At 40.0% G+C, this 26,982-nt stretch overlaps 1 protein-coding gene across 3 annotated transcripts in view; it reads right to left on the bottom strand.

Moving 5' to 3' along the window:
• EFNA5 (ephrin A5) overlaps positions 1-26,982 on the bottom strand; it is a 217,681-nt gene that overhangs the window by 129,035 nt on the left and 61,664 nt on the right. Inside the window, exon 1 of one of the 3 annotated variants that reach the window (XM_083404381.1) lies at positions 12,433-12,642. The exons of the other annotated variants lie outside the window; for them this stretch is intronic. Coding sequence (XP_083260507.1) covers positions 12,433-12,554 — 122 coding nt within the window. The 5' untranslated portion in view covers positions 12,555-12,642. Of the gene's footprint in view, positions 1-12,432; positions 12,643-26,982 lie in introns of those variants that run through there. 3 annotated transcript variants of the gene reach the window in all.

Raw genomic sequence — 26,982 nt, 5'->3', positions numbered from 1 at the left:
AAGCCCCAACAAGCATGACCAATGACCAAGGATAATGGGAGTTGTGGCATAGCAACATCTGGAGGATTTCCCCATCCCAGCTGTCTTAAAATCAAGACATATGTGGATTTCTTACTAAAGAAATATGTTTATCACAAAACTGATTCAGTAAGCAAGTAACAGATTTCCCAATGGATTATACAATTTCCCCCTTCCAAGGAAAAAACAGAATGCATTCCAAGTCACAGCATTCAAATGAGACTTAGTCAAGTCTCCTGCTTCAAAAACAGTCAACCTTTCATACAGTTGTTCAGAAACTTCCAGGAGTGTATATTCTATACAGTCCAGAATTAACTTGTTCTTGATACCTAATTAAAACAGATGTGTAAAGTTCCTGGAAATTTTGAAGTTGGGGGGGGGGGGAAGAAAAGCATTCCTGGATTACGAAACAGGAGGGATCTACAATATGGAGATATATATATATATAATATTATGATTTTGACACTATGAGAAGCTGTATCTAATTTTTGAGAAGTAGTTTCTAGTAAATAACTTTGCAATTGTTACGTTTACGTGTTTTTTCAACTGGCTATCCACTTGGCCAATCACAAGTGGGTAAGTGAGCAGCACACCAGAGCCTAGAACTCCTTTTTGCCACGTGTGTTTTCTTGGAGCAGTCCTGGATTGTTTCCGGTTGGAGAGGGCAATCACTGAGGCTCCCATTTTGACCGGTAGGGCCCGCGATCCCAAATCCCCATGTTAGCTGAGTGAGGTGGTGGGGTGGCAATGGGTAGGGCTGGGTGAGCCAGAGCTGCTTGTTGCTGCCACCAGTGCTGGGCCCGGTGGCGGCCTGGACCTGACTCTGCAAAGTGCAGGGTGCAATCCACCCCAGTGCCTAGCCGAACAAGGTTGTATGGTGCTAACTTGCATCTAGTAAATAACTAAGTGTCTACTTACAAGAAAGCCGCACTGAGTTCAGTGGACCTTACTCCCAGATATGGGTGTGGGGGGGCTATAGTGTTTTATCTGGGAAGTCAGGGTTCCTCTAGATGGCAAGATCTTTTTGCACAAGGTCAATGAGGACCACTTGCTTTTTAAAATTCTCCCATATATACAGAACTCCCTGTGTGCCTTTTGGACTGTATCTGTAGGTTTCTCCCTCTGTGTCAAATTAACTGGGGTCAAATAAGTATTGTTTCCTTTTTATAATACATGGAAGACGGATCTCCCTCAGGAGGTTCTGGACTCTCCTTCCTTAGAAGTTTCTATGCAGAGGTTGGATGGCCATCTGTCATGGATGCTTTAGCTGAGTTTCCTACATTGCAGGGAGTTGCACCACAAGGATGACCCTTGGGGTTCCTTCCAGCTCTGTGATTCTACATTGTTCTGCTTCAACAATATTTAATTATGTTCCTATCATTTTATGTAATTGTATTTTGTACGAATCATAAAATTATAAATAAAACATGTTCTGTTTGCAAACAAAACCATTTTAATAGCTATCTTTCTACCGGTAATAGGGACGCGGGTGGGTAAAAGCCTCAGCGCCTAGGGCTTGCCGATCGAAAGGTCAGTGGTTCAAATCCCCGTGGCGGGGTGGGCGCCCGTTGTTCGGTCCCAGCGCCTGCCAACCTAGCAGTTCGAAAGCACTCCCGGGTGCAAGTAGATAAATAGGGACCGCTTACTAGCGGGAAGGTAAACAGCGTTTCCGTGGGCAGCTCTGGCTCGCCAGAGCAGCGATGTCACGCTGGCCACGTGACCCGGAAGTGTCTCCGGACAGCGCTGGCCCCCAGCCGCTTGAGTGAGATGGGCGCACAACCCTAGAGTCTGTCAAGACTGGCCCGTACGGGCAGGGGTACCTTTACCTTTTTCTACCGGTAGGAGAGGAAGCATGGGCATAGCCAGGATTTGGGGGGGGCAAGCTTTTGTTAGGGAGGGAAGAACCTCAAATTTGTATTGATTTTTAATTATTTGGGGAGGAGGCAACTGCCCCCCTGCTCCCCCTTAGCTACGCCCATGGGGGGGGGGGCTACAGGAAGTAAACAAGGTCAAAAGGGGGCCACAGTCAGAAAAAGGTTGGGAAACACTGATCTAGGCCAACCCACTGCAATGAAATAATATTTTTTTTCCAGCATGGGGCTCAAAGCGATGACACTGACACTAAGAGTATCACGCTCTACCAAGCTGAGCTATTGCAGCACTCAAATATGGGGTGGACACACCTGTTCCCCCGACACTTTTTCCTCAATCAGACCTTACTCCCGCTTTTTCTAAACCTCCCTGTGATCTTCAGAAGAAGACCTGTATAGAATTGTAATAAATAAATAAACCTAAGTCCAGTTTATTTAAATCGGAACCACTTTCCCTTCACCAAGCAGCCCAATTCTTTAAAGCACTTTTTAACTTGCAAAGTTATTTAAGCAGGGACTATCAATCTGAAATTAAAAAGAAAGGAAAGAATTAGAATAGAAGGAGGAGAAGGAGGGTTTGCATTTTTTACTTCCATTAAGTCACCAGGCTAAGAGTCAATAACCCTAGTTCCATTTCTTGCACAAAGCACTGCTTATCAAACAAGGACTTTTACATTGTTTCTGCAAGAACACACACACACACACACACCAATAATGAAAAAATAACTCCATATCGTTTCAGGCAGAATTGAAAATAGAATTCAGCTTTCTAATATGACTAAAGCAAATCTCATCCAGTCAACCATACAGCCTTTCAAAGCAATTATGCAAAATCTTTTCATTTGGCTATGCTGCCTGCTGCAACTATAGATTTGATAACACTTTTCATGCTATGGAGAGCACTTAAAACTGCTATTAGCACCCACTTCTATTCCTTTCCTATCTAGTGCCTGATTCCACACTAGGGGCTGGCAGCCAAAGAGAAGAGAAGAAAAGGGTAAGATACATATACTTCCCTTTCTTTACTCCTAATGTACAAGTTCTAGCATAAACAAATGATTCTGGTTTCTTGGCATATAATGAAAAAACTAACCCAATAATGTAACAACTCTGCTTGCCTACACATTTAGGATTCACATGCAAAACTGGCACACAGTGATTTTATGGTACACATCCAAAATCCAAATATAGCCAAAACAGTATTTGAAGTTCAGCTCCACTTCATATACAGTAGAAGTAGGCAGGGAACTGTAGAATAAAAAAAATGCCATGCATGTAAGCAGCTTACCACATGGTACTCTCATGAAAAAAATATCTTCCTCTACCTCGCAGCAACAGCTGAAAAGGCTTTTCACACAAAGAGATGGTTCACAACAACATGCTAAGCCAAACCTTGTCTTAGGCAAGATTGTGAAAACATGTGAGTTCCCAGAAGGGAGCTTGCAACTGAATTGTTCTTCCTTGGTCCTTTCTAGTCCCATGCCACACTAACCTAAGCCAAGACAAGCCTTGGCTTAGCATGTCAGCCAAACTGAGACTTGTGGTTAAGCATTCTCCACACTAAGCTCAAGCCATGGTCAAGGTTTGCCATACTGAGCAAATTGTGTAAGTTGTGGTCACAGAACAGTTACTGCCACAAACATTTTACAGTATTCCTGCAATGGCTACCAGATATGCTGTAGCCATTAAAAGCCTACTGGTGAATAGTACTGTTATAGATTTAAGGGGGAGAATCCCCCTGAACCTTAGAAATTAATAAATGCAAGGATTTTGATTATTTGTGACATGACAATGCAAGCTGCATTGGAATTCCTGTGGCTGAACTACAAAGGAACAAGAGAGAGCAATTGAGGGATATTAACAATACAACAGAACTCCTTCCCCCTTGCCTCAAGGTGTGAACAGAGACTGGGGGTTTGGAAGGTTGCCAGGCTAACTGTTCTGTGAGCAAGAGTGCCTGGGAGGAAGGAGGAGTAAGAAGAGCAGCTAAGATCCATCTAGGGCAGGCTGGCTGCAGAGATGCCTCCAGAGCCAGGGCTACACTGATGTGGGGTACAAACCCCTCTTGAAAGGACCATGCTGTAAGATCTAGACTCCCTCCATATAAGCAGAAGGTGTGAATAGGGGAATAAACCATATTTCTTAAAGCAATTACAGTCTCCGCTATGCCTTCAATTCTCAAAGGAGCACAGACCCAGTGTGGGTACCTATGACCACCATGGGCTCTTGTTACTGTTCAGCAGAGAGAGAGCCAAGCAGCTGACTTCTGTAACAGCAATTTTCTGCAATTGATGTTCAAGGTCTGTGTGATGCGAATAAGCACGACATTGTTCAAATAGGGTTTTAATGTAAGTAGTCTCAATCCACATCAAAGGTGACTAACCTGTGAACCTCCAGATGTGGTCAGACCCAACCTCCCCCCATCCTTGACCAGTGGCCATTCTCGCTGCAGCTCATAGGAACTTGAGTGCAACAACCTCTGGCAGATCACAGGTTTGCAATCTCTAATCTTACAGCACAGGCATATTTGAAAAGGCAGCAATGGTTAAACTGGCAGATTTGTTACTGGTAAGGAACTAAATGATTCAGAAATAAGGACAACGTTTTTAAAAGCATTACAAATCTAAGGGGCAGAAATGACAATATAAACTGAGGTCTCCTGCATTGCCTCAAGTTGGTTAAACTAAAACATATTAATTATAAAGCTTAGCATACCATTGGCTTATTAGTCGACACTGGTTCATAGCTGACTGGAAATTTCAAGATGATTTGCTTGTCAAACAGGCAGCGCCATTACATTTCCTTGATAAAGCCTTAGGACAGCTATTCTCTTTCTCATCATCCAGTTGGATGTCATATGAAAAATACTGTACAGCCCCTGAAGCAGAGAATCGTCTGCCATTAGTTTTCAGCTGCTTTCACTATAGGTTAACATGGTAAGTAGCAATAATGTGTGTTTCTGCAAATAAAATTAATCTTGCAATATTAATGTGATGTTTTTGATCAAGTTGAGTTTCAAAAAAAGGTGTTTTTTGCATTTTATATACTTTTTATCCTTTTTTGGACGAAGCACTGAATTTTTAATGGAAACTGGTCATAACTTGTGTTTAGCAACTTGTTACAAAAGGAAAACCTATATATTGTAGTAACAGCTTAATCTGTTCTCCAGATTTCCAGCCAAGTGTAATGGCTATTTTAACTGATCACCAGCTGAGAAAAATGCAGAGCTGTTTTTAAAGTCTTTTTTTTAAAAAAAAAAAGAAATATTTTTAAAGTATTACAGTTTTACAAATTTACGCACTGCTAATCTATCCAGACAATATATTCATAATAAATTACTACCTCTTGTAATGTATTCAGATAAAGGGTGTGTCTTCCACAGTCCAGTAATTATTTATAAAGCTGCTATGTCAAGCATCATCTATTAGTTAGGCTTAAGACACACTTGGATCTGTCAGATACGCCAAGTGTTGGATGAGTAGCCAGCCACCACTTCTCCTGCTAAAGTGCTAACCTGCTGTTTAACTGCTAAACAGTTTCTTTACTGCATTGACAGCCACAAGCAGCTGTTCGGCACTCTTCAGCTTTGCAGCACAAAGAAAATAATGGGCATGGCTCAGTGCAACTCAGTTACCAAATCTTTGCATTCAGGAAAATGTGTTTCACGCAGACTAGAATTCAGGTCCTTGTGGTGCAAGCCTCATACCATTCAGTGAGACTTACTTCTAAGTAGACATGTGTACATGAGTTGGTGTATAGGATTGCCCAGTCAATCAAGAAGACTTAATTTCAGTATGCACCTTTGAATAAAGCAGTAGCTCTAATCCAAAAGATTAATGTGGAGCACAAAGATCTTTTGTATGTGAAACGAGTATGTCTAAACACTTACACTATCCCTGTTGTAAGTGCAGTTTGTGTGCGTGTATTAATATGTTATTCTAATACATGGGTAGGCAAACTAAGGCCCAGGGGCCAGATCTGGCCCAATCGCCTTCTAAATCTGGCCCGCAGACAGTCCGGGAATCAGTGTGTTTTTACATGAGTAGAATGTATGCTTTTATTTAAAATGCATCTCTGGGTTATTTGTGGGGCAGAGGAATTCGTTCATTTTTATTTTTTTCAAAATGTAGTCCAGCCCCCACAAGGGGACAGTGAAGCGGCCCCCTGCTGAAAAAGTTTGCTGAGCCCTGTTCTAATACTATGCAAAAGCAATTAACAGGCACAAGTACCATGATTGTATTTTATTACAAACTTATTACCTAATAAATCTTGGTAAATTCAGACAATGAAACTATTAGAAGATGACCACTAGAAGTTATCATGTTGATCTAAGGCATCAATATGTGCCTGCTCTATTTCCAACTATTATTTTGTACTGAGAAATAAGATTTCAAAAGGACTTTGCCATATAAGCATTTTATAGGTGGAACTAAGGCAGGACAGAGAGGGGTCAAGGTTTCATGTTTTGTTCCCACATAAAGAACAGGAGATACAGTATGCCAAATGTCTGTAAAAACAAAATATCATCATAAACGTTGGCAATCTCTCTCACACAATCTCAAACATGATCTATCATTGTTATTTTTCAAAATGAAGACTGACTGTATTTCCTTTGGATACATGTTCCAGAAGTCTCTCAACACATTGCCTTTTTGCAACAGAAGTATACTCAGAAATAATTTAGCTCACACAACGAAAAACATGCATCACCATACGTGACCCTTAGTCACCACCAAGCTCTCCCACACAACCTCCCACCTTCCAAATAATTCAGCTAAAAAGAGAAAAAGCAACTTCTTGAAAGAATTAGAAAACAACTAACACCACAGAAACACACCAAAGTTTTTCTTAAAAAACAACAACAGTATAAATGCTGATACGGAAACCTATCTATAAATTCTAGGTCTGAAGCTATTTTATAAAGAAACTTATTCAAACATTATCACTTATATTAGAAACGGAAGGCTTTTAACACAATATTTCTGCTCATTTAAAATTACTAATTTCCTCCATGGGTTCAAACCAAGACCACACCTATTCATTGGAAGTTGTAGCAAATGAAGTGGAGTAAACATTAATGAATGAGTGAGATCTGGTCCCATTTAGGAACACTGACTAATCTATAGACACATCAGAAGATAGTTATTAGGGTTCTGGTAGCAGGTGACAAGCAAATAAATTAACCCTCCCCATATGTGGAAGCTGTGGATACAAAATGAAAAGATCTAGGACAAGGATCTTCCTCATAAGTCAAGGGATTTTTTAAAAATCCAAAGAGCTTTCTGCATACAAAAAGCTAGTAAGTTGAGGTATGTGCTTTTAACACCATGTAAGCTTCTATTAAGGGTTGAATTAACAAAGTTAACAATTTTCAGGGGATCAGTAGGTCCATTTGGAGTTGCTTTTTTATTCTGACACATTAGTTTTCCATGCCCCTATGAATCTGTTCAGTCACAATAACTAGACTTTATTCTAAACATTTCAAGAGTAATGATCTTCTAACTGTTCCTGCAGAAGCTCTTATATGTTCATGAACCCTTCCCCAACACTCTCCACCCCAGTTCTCTCTTGGATATCAAGTTATAAATATGATCGGGACAAAGTAATGTGAGCCAGCCATTTGTTTAACATAGCTAACCCCAAGCTGTTTGTGCTTTTACAAGCTGTTAAGCTCCATCATTATATCAGAGTCTCCAGGAGCCCAAACAGAAGAAGGTCACGTCTTTGAGAAACTGTACACTCCTTGCTTTGTGGTTTACCCTCTTGGGTTTGTTGCAATATGACCTTTGACATGACTTGGAGCTTGAGGTTAGAAGGCAAAGCTGTTCCAGCAGATTTTGAGGCCAATAGCAGTGTATCAGCAGCCCCAAGACATAGTTGCAAAGTCTGCATAGGATATAATTGTAACAGGTCAGTAAGCAGGATGCTATCTATTAATTTATTCTAAATACTTTTATATCATGGTTCCAGGACAGTTTACAAAAACAACATAATACATAATACCAAAAAAATGCCACAAAATAAGAAAAGCAACATTAACGTTGCATCTAAAAAGCTCTGGAAAATAAAAATGTTTTCATTGGCACCGAAAGCACAATAAAGTAGGCGTCAGACAAACCACATTGGAAAGAGCGTTCTAGAACTGTGGTCCCACCCCAAAGCTGCTCTCGTAGCCTTCAACCTCACCTCAGATGACCAGAACACCACACAAGGGTTTTCTTCACTGTAAAGAATGGGATTGTATCCTAAATCGAACTTCCATTTCCTCTCCCCCAGAATCTGATCTCGAGTTTCATTTATTATAGCCTCCAAGTAAACAGGCTTGTCCATCCATTTAAAAATAGTCATTTGGGCCACTGAGAGACAGAAATTTCACATATGTCCTGTCTTATTTGATTACATATCCTGCTTTTGCTTCATATGCAAACTGCATGCTCAAATCTCCTAAAGCCATGAGCTGGGCTGAAAGTTTGAAATAGTTCATGTATGTTAACCACCATCAACACTTCAAGCAAAACAATGCAGCAGAGAGGAATGCTATGTCTTTCTTGCTTGTGCTTTGGCTATTACACATCTTGTTTCTTTCAGAGCTCCAAGAATAAATGAGGAGTGATGCACTAGCAAAAGATAAAGAGGGAAAGAAATGCTGGAAGTGATTGCTGTGAAATATTCACAGACAATTTTTAGAAACTCTCATGTGCAAATGGATAGGGAGAGGTTAATTATAAGTGACACTGTATAATTTCTATTGAAGAGAATCCCGAGGCATGTAAAAAGAAAGGTTACGCTGAAGTCTAATAAAACATTGCACTGGAATGCTTCTTTTTTATATACAGAAGGAAGCTGCTATTGTTTTCTGGCTGGCTAGGCAGCTGGCACGACACTTTGACCTCCAACCCTGACTCAGCAAGGAGCTCATTTATGACCTTAGTAGAAATCAATCAATTAAATGAGATCATTCAGGAGAAAATCTCACAGACTGTTTGTCTTCTACCCACACAGCTATCCTTCCATTCCCAGACACATGGTGGCATACCGGTCCAGTCAAGCCGTTCAATTCACTTGCCTTCATAAACTCACCATTTTTCAAGTACGTTTGATAGGTTCTTTCCTTCAAATTCAAAGCTGCTTTCAGAGACGTGTAAGTGGGTGCGAGCTTTCTATTCTTGCTGTGGATTTGATTAATTTGTGGCATTCATGTGCCTATTTCTATTCAGACAATGGAAATAGACTGGTTTCAACTCCATCTACAAGCAATTTATGCTAGAGACATTTAGATCTAAAGGAGAACAGGGGGTTTTCAGAGCGATTTCTAGCTTATGGGAAAAATCACGAAACACAAGAAATAAAAAAGAGGGACCTATTTTTTTTTAATGCTATTACTAAAAAAAGGCACCTACTTTATTTTTTAATCATTATTACCAAAACACATAGATAACTAGCTGCATTATCACGTGGAACTATTTTAAAAACATACAGCAGAACCATCAAACCTTAAATGTGGATGTACAGAGAAACTTTTACTCCACTGAAGAGCTCAACATGTCATGTCCACAGCACACAAAATGGGCAAGGCTTACTTATTAAATTGGCCAGACCTAGGCAAATAAGCATACCCCTTAACAATTGTCTTCTGAAAGTCTTTCATAGGCCTAGGATGCTGTTGCGGAACATGTCATGGGACGATCCCAGATGCAACAATGGCCCAAGTTATTTGGATTCACTGTGATCTACCAACTTTCATCGATTTTACTGTGTGAGGCAATGCCATCCCACCCTGACGGAGGTCAGGCAACCTGCTTCCCCACTGTTGCAATATGCAGAGTAAGACACTTTGACGTGAGCTGGTTTGTTATTTTTTTAATTTCCCCTAAAAATATCACTGAAGAATATATAATAACTTGCATTACTTGCAATAAGCGAGGCAGACTACTGACAAAGCAATATTAAAGGGGGAAAGTTTTAAAAAATAATATTACTTATTATAGTTCCTTCCTTGCTTTAATTACTCTTATATATGCATTAAAAATATTAACTGAATTATTATGCGTCAGTATATATAATCTGTGGCTATGAATAAACAGTTGTGAGCAGTTCTGTAATGAACTTGTTTGCCCCCAATAAACCAAGATCACAGAAAGTCCAAGATTATCCCTAATCTTCTCTCCAAATTTTTTTATTTCAGTTACTGCCCTAGCAAAAATGTTGCACATCCTGTAGGTTTTGAATCTGCACAAGCTGGGCCCTGAAGAAAGTGCTCTTTAAACAGGTATCCTATATACTAGGGATAGGTGATCTGTGGCTCTCAATATCCTGCTAGACTTCAGTTCTAGGCAGCAAAACCAGTGCTCAGGAATAATGGGGATTTTATTTTAACACCTGGACAGTCACAGGTTCCCCAGAGCTGTTATATACAAAAGAATGAGAATAAAGGACTTAGCCCAAACTGTAAAACAATAGATTCTAGAATTCTACCAACAGAAAGAGTATTTACTTGCTGATGGTCTGTAATACCAAAGTTATCTACTTTTGCTGCTGCTGCAGTAGCAAAACTGTATTAGTATAATTATCTTTTTAAGGCAGATGAATGGTACGGAAATGGGTTATTTTATTAAATCTACAGATTTAGTCATTTTTATTTTTATTTTACAAATTGTTCTCAGCTGTTAAAGTTTTAATAATAAGCATGATCAATGGCTTTTACAATTAAATTTTATTTCAAATAAAATATATTGATCTGAACGTTGGACTGAATACAGTGGTACATTGGGTTAAGAACTTAATTCGTTCTGGAGGTCCTTTCTTAACCTGAAACTGTTCTTAACCTAAGGTACCACTTTAGCTAATGCGGCCTCCTGCTGCTGCCGCTGCGCCACCACCGTGCGATTTCTGTTCTCATCCTGAAGCAAAGTTCTTAACCCGAGGTACTACTTCTGGGTTAGCGGAGTCTGTAACCTGAAGCATCTGTAGTCCGAGGTACCACTGTATGTCATAAGGCTGATAAACTGTGATGTTTAAAATGGGCACAAAACAGGGCTGCAAAACGTACTTCTTGCAATAAGCTGACCTCTCAGTTTACAGAGATGCTGTATGCTTTTCACTTCCTTAAAAGGCTGGCAATTCACTATGGCTGTCACAGTAAGCAAGTTAGTAGTATAATTTGAATGGGCCAACTTGCACACTTTGCTCTTCCCCACTAGCATGCGGAAGAAAGAAAACCAAGCCCCAAGGTTTAGCGTTGCATAGAAATCAGGGCTTGTGGTTTCTTTTGTTGGCTGTATTACAAGGAAACATTTACTTGTTTCTGATCCATTAAAAGTCATCCCTTGTCTGTGCTCAAATAGGGAAATGAAAATAGTGGCATGCAAAAAGATCCCAGGTTTAACCCTGGTTTCTCCAGGTATGACTAGAAAAGTCTATTGCCAATCAGCGTCAACAGTACTGAGAAAGTTGAGCCACTGGCCTGACCTGGTATTAAGACAGCTTCCTTTTTCCTTGACTCAAGGCGATATTAAAATAATGAGGCTTTCCAAATTTATGCATTTTATCAGTACATTAAAAGCAGTATTAAAATAGTACAAATGCAATAATTTAATTCAACAGGAATAGGAAAATGAGGAACTCTTTTGAGGTTAAGCTCTGTTTTGTGTCTATTGCATAAGCAGAATTCACAAAAGTATGTGTAATAAACATATTAATCCAAACATAATAAACAGTGGCAAACTATTTTTTTTCAACAGCAAGCTATTGACAAACCATATGTCTACAATTAAGAGTCTGTGTAAGTGTTCCACAGATGTGTGTGAGGAATAATTCAATAAATTCTCTTCTCTATCTGTATGCAGCTCTCCACAAATTTCCTTCTTGGACCTCTGTAATCACCCAAGGAGGAGAAATTAAGAAAGCAGCAGCAGCTCTTACCAAACGCTGCTGCCATGTAATGGCAAGTTGAGTTCTGCATGAAGTTCCATTAAAAAAAACCTACAGCCTGCAGAGTTGCTTCTGTTTACATCTGCAAGAGTGTGAAATTCTCCAACCTTCACTTTGCTCTTAATCCAGCAAAGGGGCAAAGAGCACTGGAACTCACTGGGTCAAGCTTTCAAGCCAAGGCTCTTGCTGATAATCCTCACTGTGATTTCAAGCTCTGATCACATAACCAGTGAACTTTTCACTGTGCTGATAACTTGCTGTCTTGGTAGAGTAAAACATTCCCTCCCACACCCACATCATTTACCAAAAGGAAGAAGAAGAAGAAGAAGAAGAGTGCATAGTCTCCTAGAAATGGAATGAAAGAAGGCTCTGTTCATTTTGATGGTTAAAAAAAAATAAAAATGGTCAAGTTATCTGCTACCTAAACAAATAGCGTAAAAACCAGACAGTATCCCCCAGGCTACAAAAATAAGCTTGAGTAATCATTCAGTGGAACTTTCCTGATCAAATTGCTAACACCTTTCGTAACCTCACATCCGCAGGGAGATAGTGTGGAGCTCAAGCATAGAGAGAGGACTCAGAGCATTCCTCCCGTACAGTGTAAGAGGTTTACCTTATTCCCAAGAGATGAAAGATCTGACATTCTTTTGCAGCTACATAATGTAACGGATATACTCCCATCTGGTAACTTGTTCTGGATCCCTGAAGAATATTTTTTTCCCCTTTTCTGCCCATCTCTGGAACATCTAGAAGGGAAACCTCTGTGGGAGAGGCTGTCACAAAGAGAACTGCACTGAAAGGGATTTTAAAGAGAGATGACTGACTGGCGTTGCCACATTTGGGCTGCGTTCTCCACCGACTGCTGCACAGCCACAGATTATTAAACAATAGGGCTGTACCTGCTTCTTTTGGAGATGGAAAGCGTAACTGAAAATGTTTCACCGGCAGCTGTTTGATCCAACAAAAAAAGGGAAGGCGAGTACAAATTGACTGTAAGAGGTTTCTTGTTCTTTCATGGTATTATATTCATGCAATACCTGGCTTTAACTAGCAATGGCACCCCCTGCTGGCTTCCACTCTGAACTTCCTCACTTTGTTTCTGGCTCCGCAAGCATCTGATACAGCCCGAGCTGAATCAAAGCTACCAGGTCACAAATCACTGTTTGCATCAAATCTTCATCAAAAGCTGCTTCACCCAAGTCCAAACTCCCAGGTATCCTATCAATCCTGTGCACTCAGCATTCACAGCATCATATGTGACAGAAACAGACACATCTACTGTATTTTGCTGAATGCTATGGAAACCACTCTTGCCAACAAAAAATGGGGCTTTTTACAACATGCATATGAAACAAAATATCTGCACTCACCATATGCACAAGAGTAAACTGAATTTCCGACACAAGTGCAGTATCTAACCCATGGGGTAATAGAAAACCACAATGACAAAAACATTCATCCAAGAGTACAGATTTAGAGATTTCCAACAAAGCACAAAGGGGACCCAAGTTTTGACCCAACTATTTTTGTGTGTGTTTAAGTCACAAGGGCTGTGGAGAAATGGAACCAGATTCACAGTGAGAGAGCTGTTTCTCACATAGGATTTTGTATTCTTAGCCTGAAACCTAAGTTTAAAAAAAAAATAAAGGGATGTAAGCAAGTTTGAAACACAGTTTCTCTGTAACATACACAGCACCTGACTCCGGTATTGCTTACAGCTAATATAGATGAATTTTTTTCTTAAGTACAAAATGTCTAATAAAAATCAGCAAAATGTATTCTGGCACTGACGTTGAGTAGGCAGGAAACTGGATTTCCTATTTTATTTTTATTTTTTTAAAAAGCACTCATCACAGAGATCTCAGAGCTTTCCAATGTACAGAACTCTGTACTTCTTTGACACTTTCCACCTCCAGAACTCTGGACTTGATTACCCTCGGGATCCTTGCCAATTCTATAATTCTATGAAATGCTAGAAGTGAAATCCTAAGGACACATACTCAAAACTAAAACCTACTGAAATCAGAGGGACTGCCTTCTAAGAACACTTGTTTAGGATCGGAGAATAAAAGTTCAAATGGTACAGTGCCTATCATTGCTTGGGAGGGGGTATTAAGACAAGGGCAACTTTAAGTCCAGTTCACATCCATATTTACATAGGCTAGCCATCAGCTGCCAAAGAATTTGAGAGCAACCTACTGTTTCACAACTTGCATTGATACTGCATAACAACATCTTTCTGCCCCACAACTACATTTCCCCCTTTTCATCACCACTGCCGTAGTATCTCAGCGCTCTAACAGAAAATCTGGTGTAACACAAGCAGCGAGATTGTTTGAAAGCACATTCCCACCATCATCAATTGGAAACGCTTACTTAAGGAAAACTGCCGCTAATATGTTCCAGTCAGCAATGCCCCTAAGATGACAAAAACTCAGTGTAAAAATATGTGTCGCTTAACCTGATGGCAGGAGCTTTGATCATCTTTCGGGACCATTCATTCTTCCTTCTCATTGACTGATAAACCATCCCACAGTTTCCTGAGCAAACTCTCCGCCTGTTAGTCACAGTGAGGCAAAACAAACCAGTGAAGCTTACGCTGTACAAACCTCCCTAAAACTATACTGGTTTCCATCCAACCTAGGAACAAGCAGAGAAGAAGTGAGTGGGCAAAAACTAACAAACTTCTGGCCTTAGGATTCTTGCTACAGTTTTGTAAGCAAGGGGAGAAGACTGCAAAAAGACAGGCATATGCTATACCGGCTTCTAGTGATTACTGAGCAGTATGTAAGCTGAAAATGCCAGCAGTCTCAATTGTTTATTCTCACTAAAGAATGAATAATGAAAGAGAGCAAAAAGGAAGCCAAAGAGGTTCAACTGAGCCCTATGCTTACAAAGTATTCCATGCACATTTGACCACTATCACCATTAAATGTTGTTGCAGAACACACATTTGAACAAGACCAAGTAAGCTTTAGTATACCTTGTACTATCTGAACCTTACATTATCTATCAAAAGGTCTAACTCAGGACATCAACAATTACTATCTCTTTATATGGTCAGTTACAAGAAAATGTTGACTCCCTACTTCCCCAACCAACTTCTAGCAAGACAAAATTAGCAAGGGGGTGTGTGGAGTGGAATGCTACTAAATCAATTGGATTGCTTAAAGTTCTATGTCGCCTAATTTCCTCACATCTCCCATATTTTAATGCTGGCATACTTCCAGGACTTTGCAGTGCCAAGATTACATATGTCACAGACCATTTCATTGCATGGAATAGCAGTCTAAAGCTTCCTTTCAAGTTAATTAGCTATAATAGTCAGTTGGGGGGGGGGAGAGAAGGGGGGGAAAACCTCCAAGATAATGTGACTTCTAGTCAACAAATTTATAAAACAAGAGAAATTGTTTTGCAAACTGGACCGCGAAACACATATCATCAGTCAGTATCATCCAATTTTGCAAGAAACACAAAATAAGACTGATAAATGAAAACCACCTTCATTGGGTTTAAGCTAATACGCCATTAATATGAAAAGAATTTGACAGTTTACATAAGGGATGTGACCTGGTGCCAACAACCTCTGGCTTCTCCATTTTCCAGATGGAAGGAGATTAGTCTAAAGCCTTTATTCTCATAAGAAGATTTTCCCCCCATGGAAAAACTATAAAGGACAATTCTGTTCCAAACTTCAAGTCTCCTTCACAAACGTCTACTCAATTCTGGTCCCTTACTAATGCCTATTAAAAGAAGCCCTTGGGCCTGAAGCTGTTGGGAGAAAAAGACTAATGCAAACTCCACTTTAATGCCTGCCTTTAAAAGATCTATTGACAAAAGCAGTGGGGAGAGTTTGGACCAATGTTAACTTAAAGAAAAAGGTTGGTGAGTTTCAATTGTGGATGTGAACGCCTGCTTGAGTTTGATCTTGATGGGCTTAAGGCAGAGAAAAGTTAAGCCTACTTGCATATTAAAAATGCATTAATTTTAAATTCAGTATGTACCATTTCTCTCACTTTGATTTATAAGCATCACTGGAAAAGACTTTGAAGGACATTCCTGTTTAAAATGGTAAAGAGCCTCAGCACAGGACACTTTCTCTTCTTTGAAAATGTTAATATGAAAAATTGTCCATTGACAAAGCATGACACCATGTCCCATTAATCCTTAAATACAGTAAAATGGGAAACTAGAGTCTTTCATTGGTCTGTCCAGTGGAAGACATGGGTAGTTAATCAAAGAGAAAACATCTCTCAGATAACTTACCTCTTGCATACAAAAACTCATAACTAGTACATCTAATCAGACTACACACACACACACACACACACACACACACACAATATTTACCCTTACCACATCACTATGCAAAAACAGTTGCAGAGCCAAGCAAACAAATTCTCATCACCAAGTTACATGGTCTTGTCCCTGACCTTGTAGTTAGTGTCTGAAAAGAAGTTAAGGAGAAAATTTCCTACTCTTTTCTCCAGAATGAAGACTAAATCTTGGAGGAAAGAGGGCAGAAAACAAGTCCCTGCCCCCCAACAGCAGCTAGAGAAGGCCAGAGCCTGCTCTGACTTTGCACACAGTAGGCACTTACAATCTGGAGTAACCACTGGGTATGGAGTGAACCTAGACAGTTTCACCTTCCCGATGTAGCTCAGGAGCTGCCTTTGTGAGTAACATGCACCCTGAGTGTCTGTTGTGAGCACAGGCAAAGCTACATAATTCTGCTGCTTCCTTCAACCCAATGTCTGCTGGATGCAAAGCAAAGCAGCTTGTTTTACACTCAATTGACATTGTGAACTTGGAGTATCTGGCAGGTGCACAAATCTCCACCTTCCTTTTGTAGCTTCCAGTTGGAGGTCAGAGGTTTGTCATGGCTCTACAAAAAACAACAACAAATCCCACATTTCAGCCAACCTGTTGGACTGTGGGGGCAGAAAGTTTCGTTCCTTCTCCTCTTCAGCTCCAGGCTCAGAGGAGGCATTAGATTTATCTTGTTCTCCAAAGCTTGACTCCTGTTTCACCATGGCAATAGAAGGGGAAGCAAAATTACAGAATCCCAGACATCTACAGGGAATTCTGCATGCCAAGTTCCTACACGCAGTGAGAGCAATTTCTCCCTTCTATTGGGATCTTCAGTGAAATTAATTGCAACTGTGTAAGATGCAAGAATGTTCAAATATGAATTTTGCAGAAGACCTCTACAGTTGATTGCGCATTTTGTGACTTCTAATGCATGGAGACATTTGTCCCTTAATACTCATAATAAAAATCACCCACTAAATGCACACTGACCCAGCCATTATAGGACCATCTTGAAATATTAATCAAACAAGTTACTCAACCTTAAGTAACTTGAATGAAAGCCAAAAATTAGCTATATTTAGCTTGCTGTAAGAACAGAACAACTGTCAATTTTACCTTCTTTTAATACACCCCCACCCTTTGGAACAACCTTTCCAGATAAAGATAATTTTTCATTCCCAGCTTTATAAAACGAAAGATAAGCCTACTCTAAATCCCTACACAATAAATGTGCTCTTCTAAAACCTAATAACTGATAAAGTTATGGCAATCAGATAACCAGTTTAGAAAATTGTTTAAGGAAATGAACACTAGTACATCACAGTACCAGACTTCCCTTTAATTGATACAGTGTGCTTTTTTGTCAAGTGATCACTTTTTTAACAATCAAAACCTGCAGTTTTATTCATCAAATTAATTTAGAGGTACATCAGACATCTGGGGGTAACCCAGTTAGGAATCCAATAACACTTTTTACAAAATCCATGTCCGGGGGGGGGGGGGGACATTCCTTTGTTATTTCCGTTAAGTGATACCTGGAAAAAAATCTTGCCATGTGGAATGGTTTTGTTCAGTGCTCCAGCCAACCCACCATGCTGTCTTCCAGGATACAACATTCCACTCCCCTCCACTCAACTCAATCCCACTTTACACTTGCACACTGATACCACCCTCTGGTTTCTCAGTGCACCTCACAAGCACAGCAGTATATATATGGAAACAGTATCAAGGCAGCCTAGTCATGGGTCAGCACTTGCCGGAAAACACCCAGCAGTGACACCACTAATAAAAGCCTCCCCTGCCAACCAAAGGGTCTGAGATGGTTGATCTTGGCAGATGCAAGCTTAAGGACAAACCCTAAATAGCGTGTGAACATAGTACTAATACCTTGAACCGGGTCCAGTAGTAGCTCTAATGCAACTTACGCCCTTGTTTGTACTCAAGAAAGGCCTTTCCTGCAATATAAAGCTGATCTCTTTGATCAAGTGGAGAAAATCATTTCCCCTACCAACAGAGCACCTGGTATTCAGTGATTTATTGCTATGGATTTTCTTCTTCTGCCATGAACAAAGACTTTAACAAAAAAAAACACCCCTGTTAGATTGCAGTGATAGCAGTTCACAAAATGAGCCTTCACTCTCCATCCAACTATCATGGCTGATTACATAAACTAAAAACTGACTTTTATAATCATAACCATCTCCAGGGTTGAAGATACCTTTATCTGTTTACACTTATGAATAACTATTTTTAAGTGCAGAGTGGGAAAGATATACTGCAACAGCAAAATAAGCATTCAATAAAAGGGAAATCCTAATGTTTCTTCAACTATCTGTAAATACGTGCAATAAGAGGAAGAGGAAAAGATACCATTCCAATTATTGTTTAATACACGTTAGATAAGAGAAGCAATGTCCTCCATAGAATTTCAGAGGAAGCAATATAACGAAGAGTGGGTTTTCCTTCACTATGAAATGTTCTATGGCTGAGAAGTACAGGGGGGGAAAGTATCAACTCTTTACAAACTGGAGGTTTTATTTCTTGCTTTTATTGGAAAAGCAATCCTAATCCCTGATCTACAATGCTGAAGAGTTTGGAGTGGGTAGAGAATTCAAAGATTAATAAGCCAAGAGGTATGAGGTGAAGAGGGTACACGGTTGGGGCATATAGCCACTGCCACCTTGCCCACATCAGATGACTGTATAAGCTGAAACCATCCCCTCAGACATTGGGTACTTCCTCTGTAATTGCAACAACTGCAGACTGTAGATCATTCTGAAGTCGAGCAACTTTAGCCTCAAAGTGTGTAAACACCTGGTCATAATGGAGGCCCTTCTCACACAGACAGATTCAGTAACCTCTGGACCAGAGGTCAGCAAGCTTTTTCAGCAGGGGGCTGGTCCACTGTCCCTCCGACCTTGTGGGGGGCCAGACTATATTTTGGGGGGAGAAATGAACAAATTCCTATGCCCCACAAATAAGCCAGAGATACGTTTTAAATAAAAGCACACATTCTACCCATGTAAAAACACGCTGATTCCCAGACCATCCGCGGGCTGGATTTAGGCGGCGATTGGGCCAGATCCAGCCCCCGGGCATTAGTTTGCCTACTCATGCTTTGGACCTTCCAAAACAACTTTGCTGGCCAGCTACTAGAGGATGCAACGCAAACTGCAAAATGAGCCTGCTTCACAGTTTACCCTGCCACAAGGTAGGCATAACTGTATACGCTACCCAGTTTCCAGCCTCTGCATGGATACTTAATTTACCCAGAATTACCGCCCTGGGGTTCTCCAACCATGCCAGAGATCCCTTCCCCTGCCAGCTATGTCCCAGATCCCATTTGTAATTAGAATGGTCAATATTAGAACAAAATCTTTATAAGTCCCTGCTACCTGCCCACACAGACCTATTCAAGCACTGTTATCTGGCATTGCCAAGTACAACTGAGAAATTTGGGCTACAGATAATAAACTAAGGCCCAGTAGTAGGCACATCTCACACTGTTAGGCAGAAGATTTTAATGCCACCACTCCTCTCAGTGTCCCTTACTCAGAAGAAATGCTTACCAATCCAAACCTCTGCCCTCCCAGGCTCTCACCCTGGGTAAGAATCACAGGCCTGATGTCCACAGTGCCTAGGCTACAATTCTGTATCCTCGCTGACAGGGAGGGCACCCTTGCACCTCACCAAAATCATGTCCCAAAAGGGTTGCCTACCGCAGAGCCTGTCCTTAGGCAGGCTCTGGACCACACCCACATCCCAGCTGTAACCACTCAGCCAGAAACCAAACAATACCACACAATGCAATCAGCCCAACTCTCCAATTGATGCAGACAAAACACAAACACTCATTTCTGTCTGGGAGAGCAGGCCAGGCAGGGCCCAAGACAGGGCCAACCAGCCTCTCCCTGTTTAGCCCCCCTGTAGGTCTGATCCCCTAAAATAAATGCATACAATAAAATAAAAACAGTGGATACCAGAAGACATGAAAGGCACTAGTTAGCAGTTTGACATTTCTATGCAGATCCCACATGTATACATGAAGAAACGGTGAACATTCACAACCGTAATATCTGCAATAATACCATATTTCTAGTTATACTGTTTTAATTTTACAGCTGTAATGAGAAAGAAATGCAGAGACCCAATTAAGCTTGAATAGAACAGAATTTTCTGACAAATCCCAGCTCAGCAATTTCACACTGGAGCCTCCCTTTGTTGGGAATATGACGAATGAGGTCAGGAACAGAGTCTCGTGAGAGACTGAAATTATATTCTATTCATTTTGAATGTTGCTATCTTTTCATTTGACTTTTTGTGTAGAGACTAACCTGACCTAGTCAATGTGTCTGTATCTGTCTTGGGTGATCCTAGCTAAGTATCTATGTTAGATGATGTAGTTAGGTGTAAGCCATGAAAGGCCTGACATATGAGAGAAAAATATTATCTAGGACTGTAGAACATTGATGATACATTGAAGCGGCTTTGGCTGGGAGCTGTAAACAACAACACGCAATATTTTGTCACTTTTTCTTCTGGGTCTCAGGCATCTCCTGAGTACCAGTCTGGCCTTGTCAAACAGTTTCTTCATTTCAATGAATAGGCATTGTAGTTATAAAAAAAAAAAATCTGGTGTAAAAGTTGTCAGGTGCAAGTCCCTGTCTGAGAAACAGGAACAAATGTGCTCATTGTTTTCATCATCTGAATTCACATACTTTGAAATACTGAAACAGTATAATGCCACTTCACATCAATTGTGTGTTTCGCACCATTGTGTTTCAAGTGTCAATGCAGAAGGCAGGCTATCCGTATAAATTAGGCTAGAGAGTTCAGGCCTTCAGGAAATGCATATTTGTGTGCGTAAAACAACCCAGGGAGATAATCCACTCTGTAAACAGCTTCATCTGCCAGACGTATGGCATGGGAATAAGCAAATTAAGAGGGGTGTACGAACACTTATGAGCTTATAAAATAAGAACAGGTGCTTAACCCACCCTGCATGACATTCATTTTACTGAACACCCAGCACGATGGAATATGTAGTGTGGGTGAGTCGTTTCCGGCTTAGCAGGAGGCAAATTGCACAAACATGTTTTCAGGATTTCTGTGAGCAAAAGAAAATTCATAAAGTCAACTCCTTATGACATACCTAACTTTTAGATTAAACTCGGCAAGCTGCCTCCATCTAGTTCAGAGTCTCTACTCTGTCTGGAAACAGTTCTCCAAGATTTTAGTCAGGAGCTTTTCCCTATTATACCTGAAGACACAAGGGCTTGAACCTGGGACCCTGAACTATGGTCATTCCCCAAGGATTTCATACACCTCTCCAAAACTGAATCAGAGAAATCATTATGATGAGGTTCTATTTGTTATTTTAAAACAGTCAGTTTTCTGTTTGTGATTTTTCACTGTTAATGCTGCAGTTACTTCTTTGGGAAATCTAGAGAACTGAATTCAGTGCAACTGACATGCAAATTTTTGTCTACCAATAGTTTAAGACACACAGTTCCTCTTTTACCATCAAAGATTTGTGACTTGCCAGTGGTGAAATTATGTCAGACTACATCTGTAGAAGTGGTGCTCAATTTCTCCTTCCCAAGAACATTATGCAATCTTCTTGGCCAGGAGCTCTAAATAACCTCAGCCTCCTTCTTAGACATTGAAGTTATACTTGTCACTTGGTATTTGATTAAACAGGGAAGGTGGACGCTCTGGTATAGTGGCAGACAATATAAACTACTCCACTCCTTTAAAATGCTGCATCAGAAATGACCAATAAGCAAGTGGAAGTCAGCATGCTAAAAATATTAAGCTCCTAGCCACTCCTCACAGACACTTGCAAGATGGTTCACTAAGTAACAAGCATCACACAACTTTGCCACCGCTTCAAAGCAAAACGTGTTTTTTTACCAAGATTAGCTTATTTCCATTTCCAATGTCCCCAAAGAAATCCTGTTTGTTCCTTCAACCTTCTCATAGACAGGGTCAAGCCTTAAATTTTACACTGTAAAGTAATCATAATATTCTCTGCTTCATAACAATACTTGAGAACTGCAAAAAGATAAAAAAGTTATCAGGCACACAATATGTAAGTTAATACTGTTTTATATCATAAATTGTTCTGCACTGGTTGATGGCTGCTGTAATTACTAGGTCAACAAAGTTTCTGTACCTGGCAAAAGAAAAGTGCTTCAAATTCGGAAACAGAAAATGCAGAACAAAAAAAGCAACAATTTGCCAAGAATACATAGAGAAAATTATCAAACAGACTAAGAATGCAAATGGATACATGTCACAAGCCACTGCTTAACTTGAAGAGATATTTGCTCTTTTGAAGTCCTGCCAGAGACCTCAAAGCTGCAAATCAGGCAGCTTCAAAACAAGTTGTAAGAAAATAATAATAATAAAAAAATCATAGCTCCACTAGTCAATAGGAATAATATTACTGATGTCAACAGAATCAGGATCATACCCATTGTGCCTTCTAAGAACACAGCTCAGTTCTCAAACTGAATGCCTTTCTTGTTATCCTGCAAGCTCAGAAAAATAATCAAGGCATTTTTCATGTAAGCAGGCACACTCTGTTCTAAAGCAACATTGGTAGTAACATGTGACAGCAAAGAATTTCACTTCTGAAGCAGAATTTGCTTGAAAAACGTTAGTATCTTTTCTCCTCTCATTATGACAATGCACAGATATTGAACCCCTTCATTATTATTTTTTAAAAAAAGGTTATTGAATATAGATAGTCTGTTTAAAATCCTGTTGTGCTATGGGCTGTTAAACAAATCTGTAAAGTTAGATTTCAGAATCTGTGAGCTACAGATTTATAGATTAAAAAGAAAATACTTTTTGAGGATAGTTGAACACCCTACTAGCTTATCTGAACTTTTCTCAGTAACATTGGTATCACATAATAAATGTAAACTTAATATTTATTTCTTGTGAGGACACAAATAATTGCTCCAGAGATTATCCAAAGCAATTAAAGAGATCATAAATAATTCTCTCCCCACTCGCCATTTTCATGTGTGTGTGTGTGTGTGAGTGAGAGAGAACACACAAACACAGAGACAGAGAGAGACAGAGAGAGCGCTTATCTTTGGATACGAACAAGACGCATATGAGAGGAAGTGTACAGCCTTTAGTTCCAATTACTTAGAAATAAGTAATAGTAAATATTCCTAAGAAGTAAAAGTTAACCACTGTCAGGTATAGATCAATCCTAATTACCAAACATTTTCACATGAGGGATAGGTGAGGGAGATTGGTTTTTCTGGTATCCAAAACCAGACTTGCCAAATGAAAAAGATTACGGGGAGCTTCATAGCTCTTTCTGCCACTGCCGCCACCCTCTCCGCCAGTGCGAAAGAAAATAGCAAATCTAAACAGCAGCCTCTTTCTTAGAGAACCAGTGTGAGCTCAGCTGACATCAGTGGGATTTATAAAGCTATAAAATTGTGTGCCGGCTGTAAGGGTGCTCACTGGCAGCTGTCACTATGAACTTGTTGCTTACATCGGAATCTTCCAGTATATACCTTCCATGTAAGCGGCAAAACCCTTTATGTGAATATGACTGTCAGAAAACGCAGTTAGAACTTCATTATCAAGCCCTACTCTGTGTGGTGGTGGTGGCAGCAAAGAAATTCCTCACTGGTTACACAGAGCGCCTTTAGTGGAGCTGATCCAAATGGTTGAGGGCATTCTCCAACCCTGATATGCATGTTCCTGAGAACTCCTTCACATTTTCTAAGCACTTTGAAAATAAAATTGCTTACCGTATATCTGCTACAGAACAGATGCCAAGACTACAACAGATCAGTTTAAAGTTGTGTCCAAGAGCTTGTGTTTTGTGTTACTGGATGAATTTCAGTTGTTGAAGTCTAAGGATGTGGACAAGGTTCTTGTACAAGCATGGCCTACCAACTGGATTGTTCAACCTATGTTCATCTTGGCTCCTAAGCAGAGAGACTGACCAGATGGGCTTGGGAGGAGGAAATTATGGAGCCGTCCCAGCTGTCCTTTCACAAAGTTGTGAAAAAGTGTTGTTTTTTTTAATTCCCTTGTACCCAGAATATTGTAAGAACTGTATTCTGGTTACTAATATTCCTTCCTAGGCAAGATATTTAAACAGGCGTGGGTTGTACCATCCAATGAGTCCCTGACCAGAGGGAGTACTTAAAATTTTGAAGTTTGAGTCATTCTGGGAAAACTAACGGAGGTGGAATTAGAAAGAGAGTAATTGGCATCTGGGTTTCTAATTTGGGAAGTGAACTTAGATAAGGATATAACAGCTGCCTTACACAGTACAAATTTAAGTAGGTACCTAGTGAAGGATATTGATAATATCTAGTTTTATATATTACCATTACTATACACTGTACATTAGTACATAATATACTGTATCCTAGTATATAAACACAAACAGGCACAAAGGTGCCCTCTTATTATTTATGTATATATGGTTTATATGCCAAAATGGTCAGGTCGGCAGAGCAGAGATGGTTATAACCCTGTATCTGCTCAACAAGATAATCAGTTAGTCAGGGAGTACTGTTTCTAATTTATTTTTATTTATTTATTTAAAAAAAGAAATTGCACCTTCCACTAAAATTGGTGGGTCTTTGATGAGGGAGGAGAAATGTGAACCTCCCTGAATTGTGGATTTAGCCATCCCCGTCCTATAGCTCAATAACCTGCCATCATTTCTTAAAAACTGGCAAGGCAGCTCTTCCACATTTGCATTGTCATCAGTGGATACAGGAAGTAGTAACTTTCGTCATTTGCTGTTGTAGGACAAGAGTCATAATACGTCATAATACAAAAAAATAAAAACGTAGGCACCATTCCAATAAACTGCCTGGGGAGGGGAAAAAGCCTGCTATCGCCTTTCAGTGTTTTTAGCCAATTCGTAAAGTGAGTCATGCAGCACACCAGGTCTAGAAAATCTTGTAGGCACCCTTGCACATTTCAGAAGGTTTGGTGGTATATGAAGATACCAACATCTACAGTTGGGTGACAGCAGTGGGAGCAAGTTCCCCATCCTTCACAAGAATTAACCAGTTGGTTTCTTTTGAGACTTGCTGGCTTTGTCAAATCTGTGACAAAGGAAAAGATGGGTCAGATCCAAGACAGTCTAAAGTTAACAGCAGCCAGCTGTGTGATGGCAAACACTAGCAGGCAAACCACTGAACAAATAAGACGTTAATCAAAACCAAACAAATTCGGAGGACTAGGTAATTTTACATATTTGAGCAAAATGAAGGGAAACAACACACAATGGGCCTCCACCTCTCACTTCTTTAAAAAAAGAGTCTTAGCTACAAAGCGGACAAGCAAATTGAAATAATCATCTGAGAAGACTCTTAGGAAGAAAACTCGCTTGCTGCTTATGTGGTCAGAAAAGACACAGATCACATCTATGCTGTCAGAATTCAAAGCAAATCAGATAGGTCTTCAGCACATGAAGACAGCTTAGAATTATGGAAGAATCAGAAAAGTTAGTAGCCAAATAAAATATTTTGTGTCCAGTATAAAAGTGACCTCATGCAGATTTCCCTGTTCTTGATCTGTTCAGCTTCTCCTTAAATATTCATTTCCCCCCTTAGCCAGTTACACTGTACTGACACTAATCTGCCTTGAAATTGGCTGATTCTGCTCCAGCCAAAGCCAAGTTTCATCTGGTTGTCTTCGCTCCAAACCCAGTCTATGCTATATGGCAGAGGTTATTATTAAAAACTACATATTATGTGCACATGCTGTAAGAGAGTTCCTAGCTTGCAAAAATAACTATTATATCTATTTTCCATTCTCTCAAGTCAATGAAAGAGATTGGTAGTGGTGTAAACCTCATATGGAAATTGTTCTCTAAATCCATTATTATCCATAAATGCCATTTAGCAACTGGCATCATACCTATTTAATATTTTTCCCCATTTTATTTTGTGGATGCTAAGGTGGGGTAAACCAGGGCAGAGTAAAGAATGCAAGGTCCATTGACATTATGCTGAGCATTAACCACAAGGGCAGAGAAACAAAGGATTCACACAATCAATTACGTCTGGTAGTTTAGTTTATTCCTTTCAAATGAGCAGGTGCTTTGGCTCCAGCAGAAGGGAAGGGATTCTTAACACCACTCTGTTTTCTAATGATACAAGTATCATTTGACCAACCAACTATGAATCAGCATTCTTCCCCCTGCACAAGAATAAACATTCCCTTTTATTATTACTAGATTAAGTAATATAATACGGGTTCTAAAGCTATGTGAGAAGCATGAAGAAATGAATTCTAATTCAAAATATAAATGCTTATATACTAGCTCATACCTCTGAGAGACTCCTTCCTGCCCAGCTTCTTTTCCTGAGCAGATTTTCTGGTGAGAGGTATAGAGCTTTAGGCTGTGCACATATTACTTGCTTAAAATACAGCTGGATAGTTCTTTTTTTCCCTCAGTTTGCATCAAAGCTGGTTTAAGGGGAAGTGTTTCATACGAAACCATTAGACAGACACATGATATGGATTGTGGCTAATGCCATGTCCACAAAGCTTCCCAAGGCAGCTGTGGGAACGCAGAGTAAATGGATGTGAGTCCACAGCTTCGTCTCAAAACTAAGAGACATGAGGAATATGCAACTTTTTTCACTTTAGATGAAACCCTCAAAGTGGAACTGAACAAATAGCACCCAGCTTTGAAATATATGTATTACTTTACTTCCCACCCTCATTTCAGATCTATTTGCATACCTAACAATTTACAGATTATAATCCATTATAGAATGGAATATCATCTGTCATGCTTAAAATGCAAAGGGGCAAGTATGAATGTGGGCATGCCAAAGTGAGCAGG

The sequence above is a fragment of the Podarcis tiliguerta genome (genome assembly GCF_965153285.1).
Source record: "Podarcis tiliguerta genome assembly, chromosome: 11".
Classification (NCBI taxonomy): domain Eukaryota; kingdom Metazoa; phylum Chordata; class Lepidosauria; order Squamata; family Lacertidae; genus Podarcis; species Podarcis tiliguerta.
Note: the sequence above shows the minus strand (reverse complement) of the source record. Positions and strands in the feature narration are given on the sequence as shown.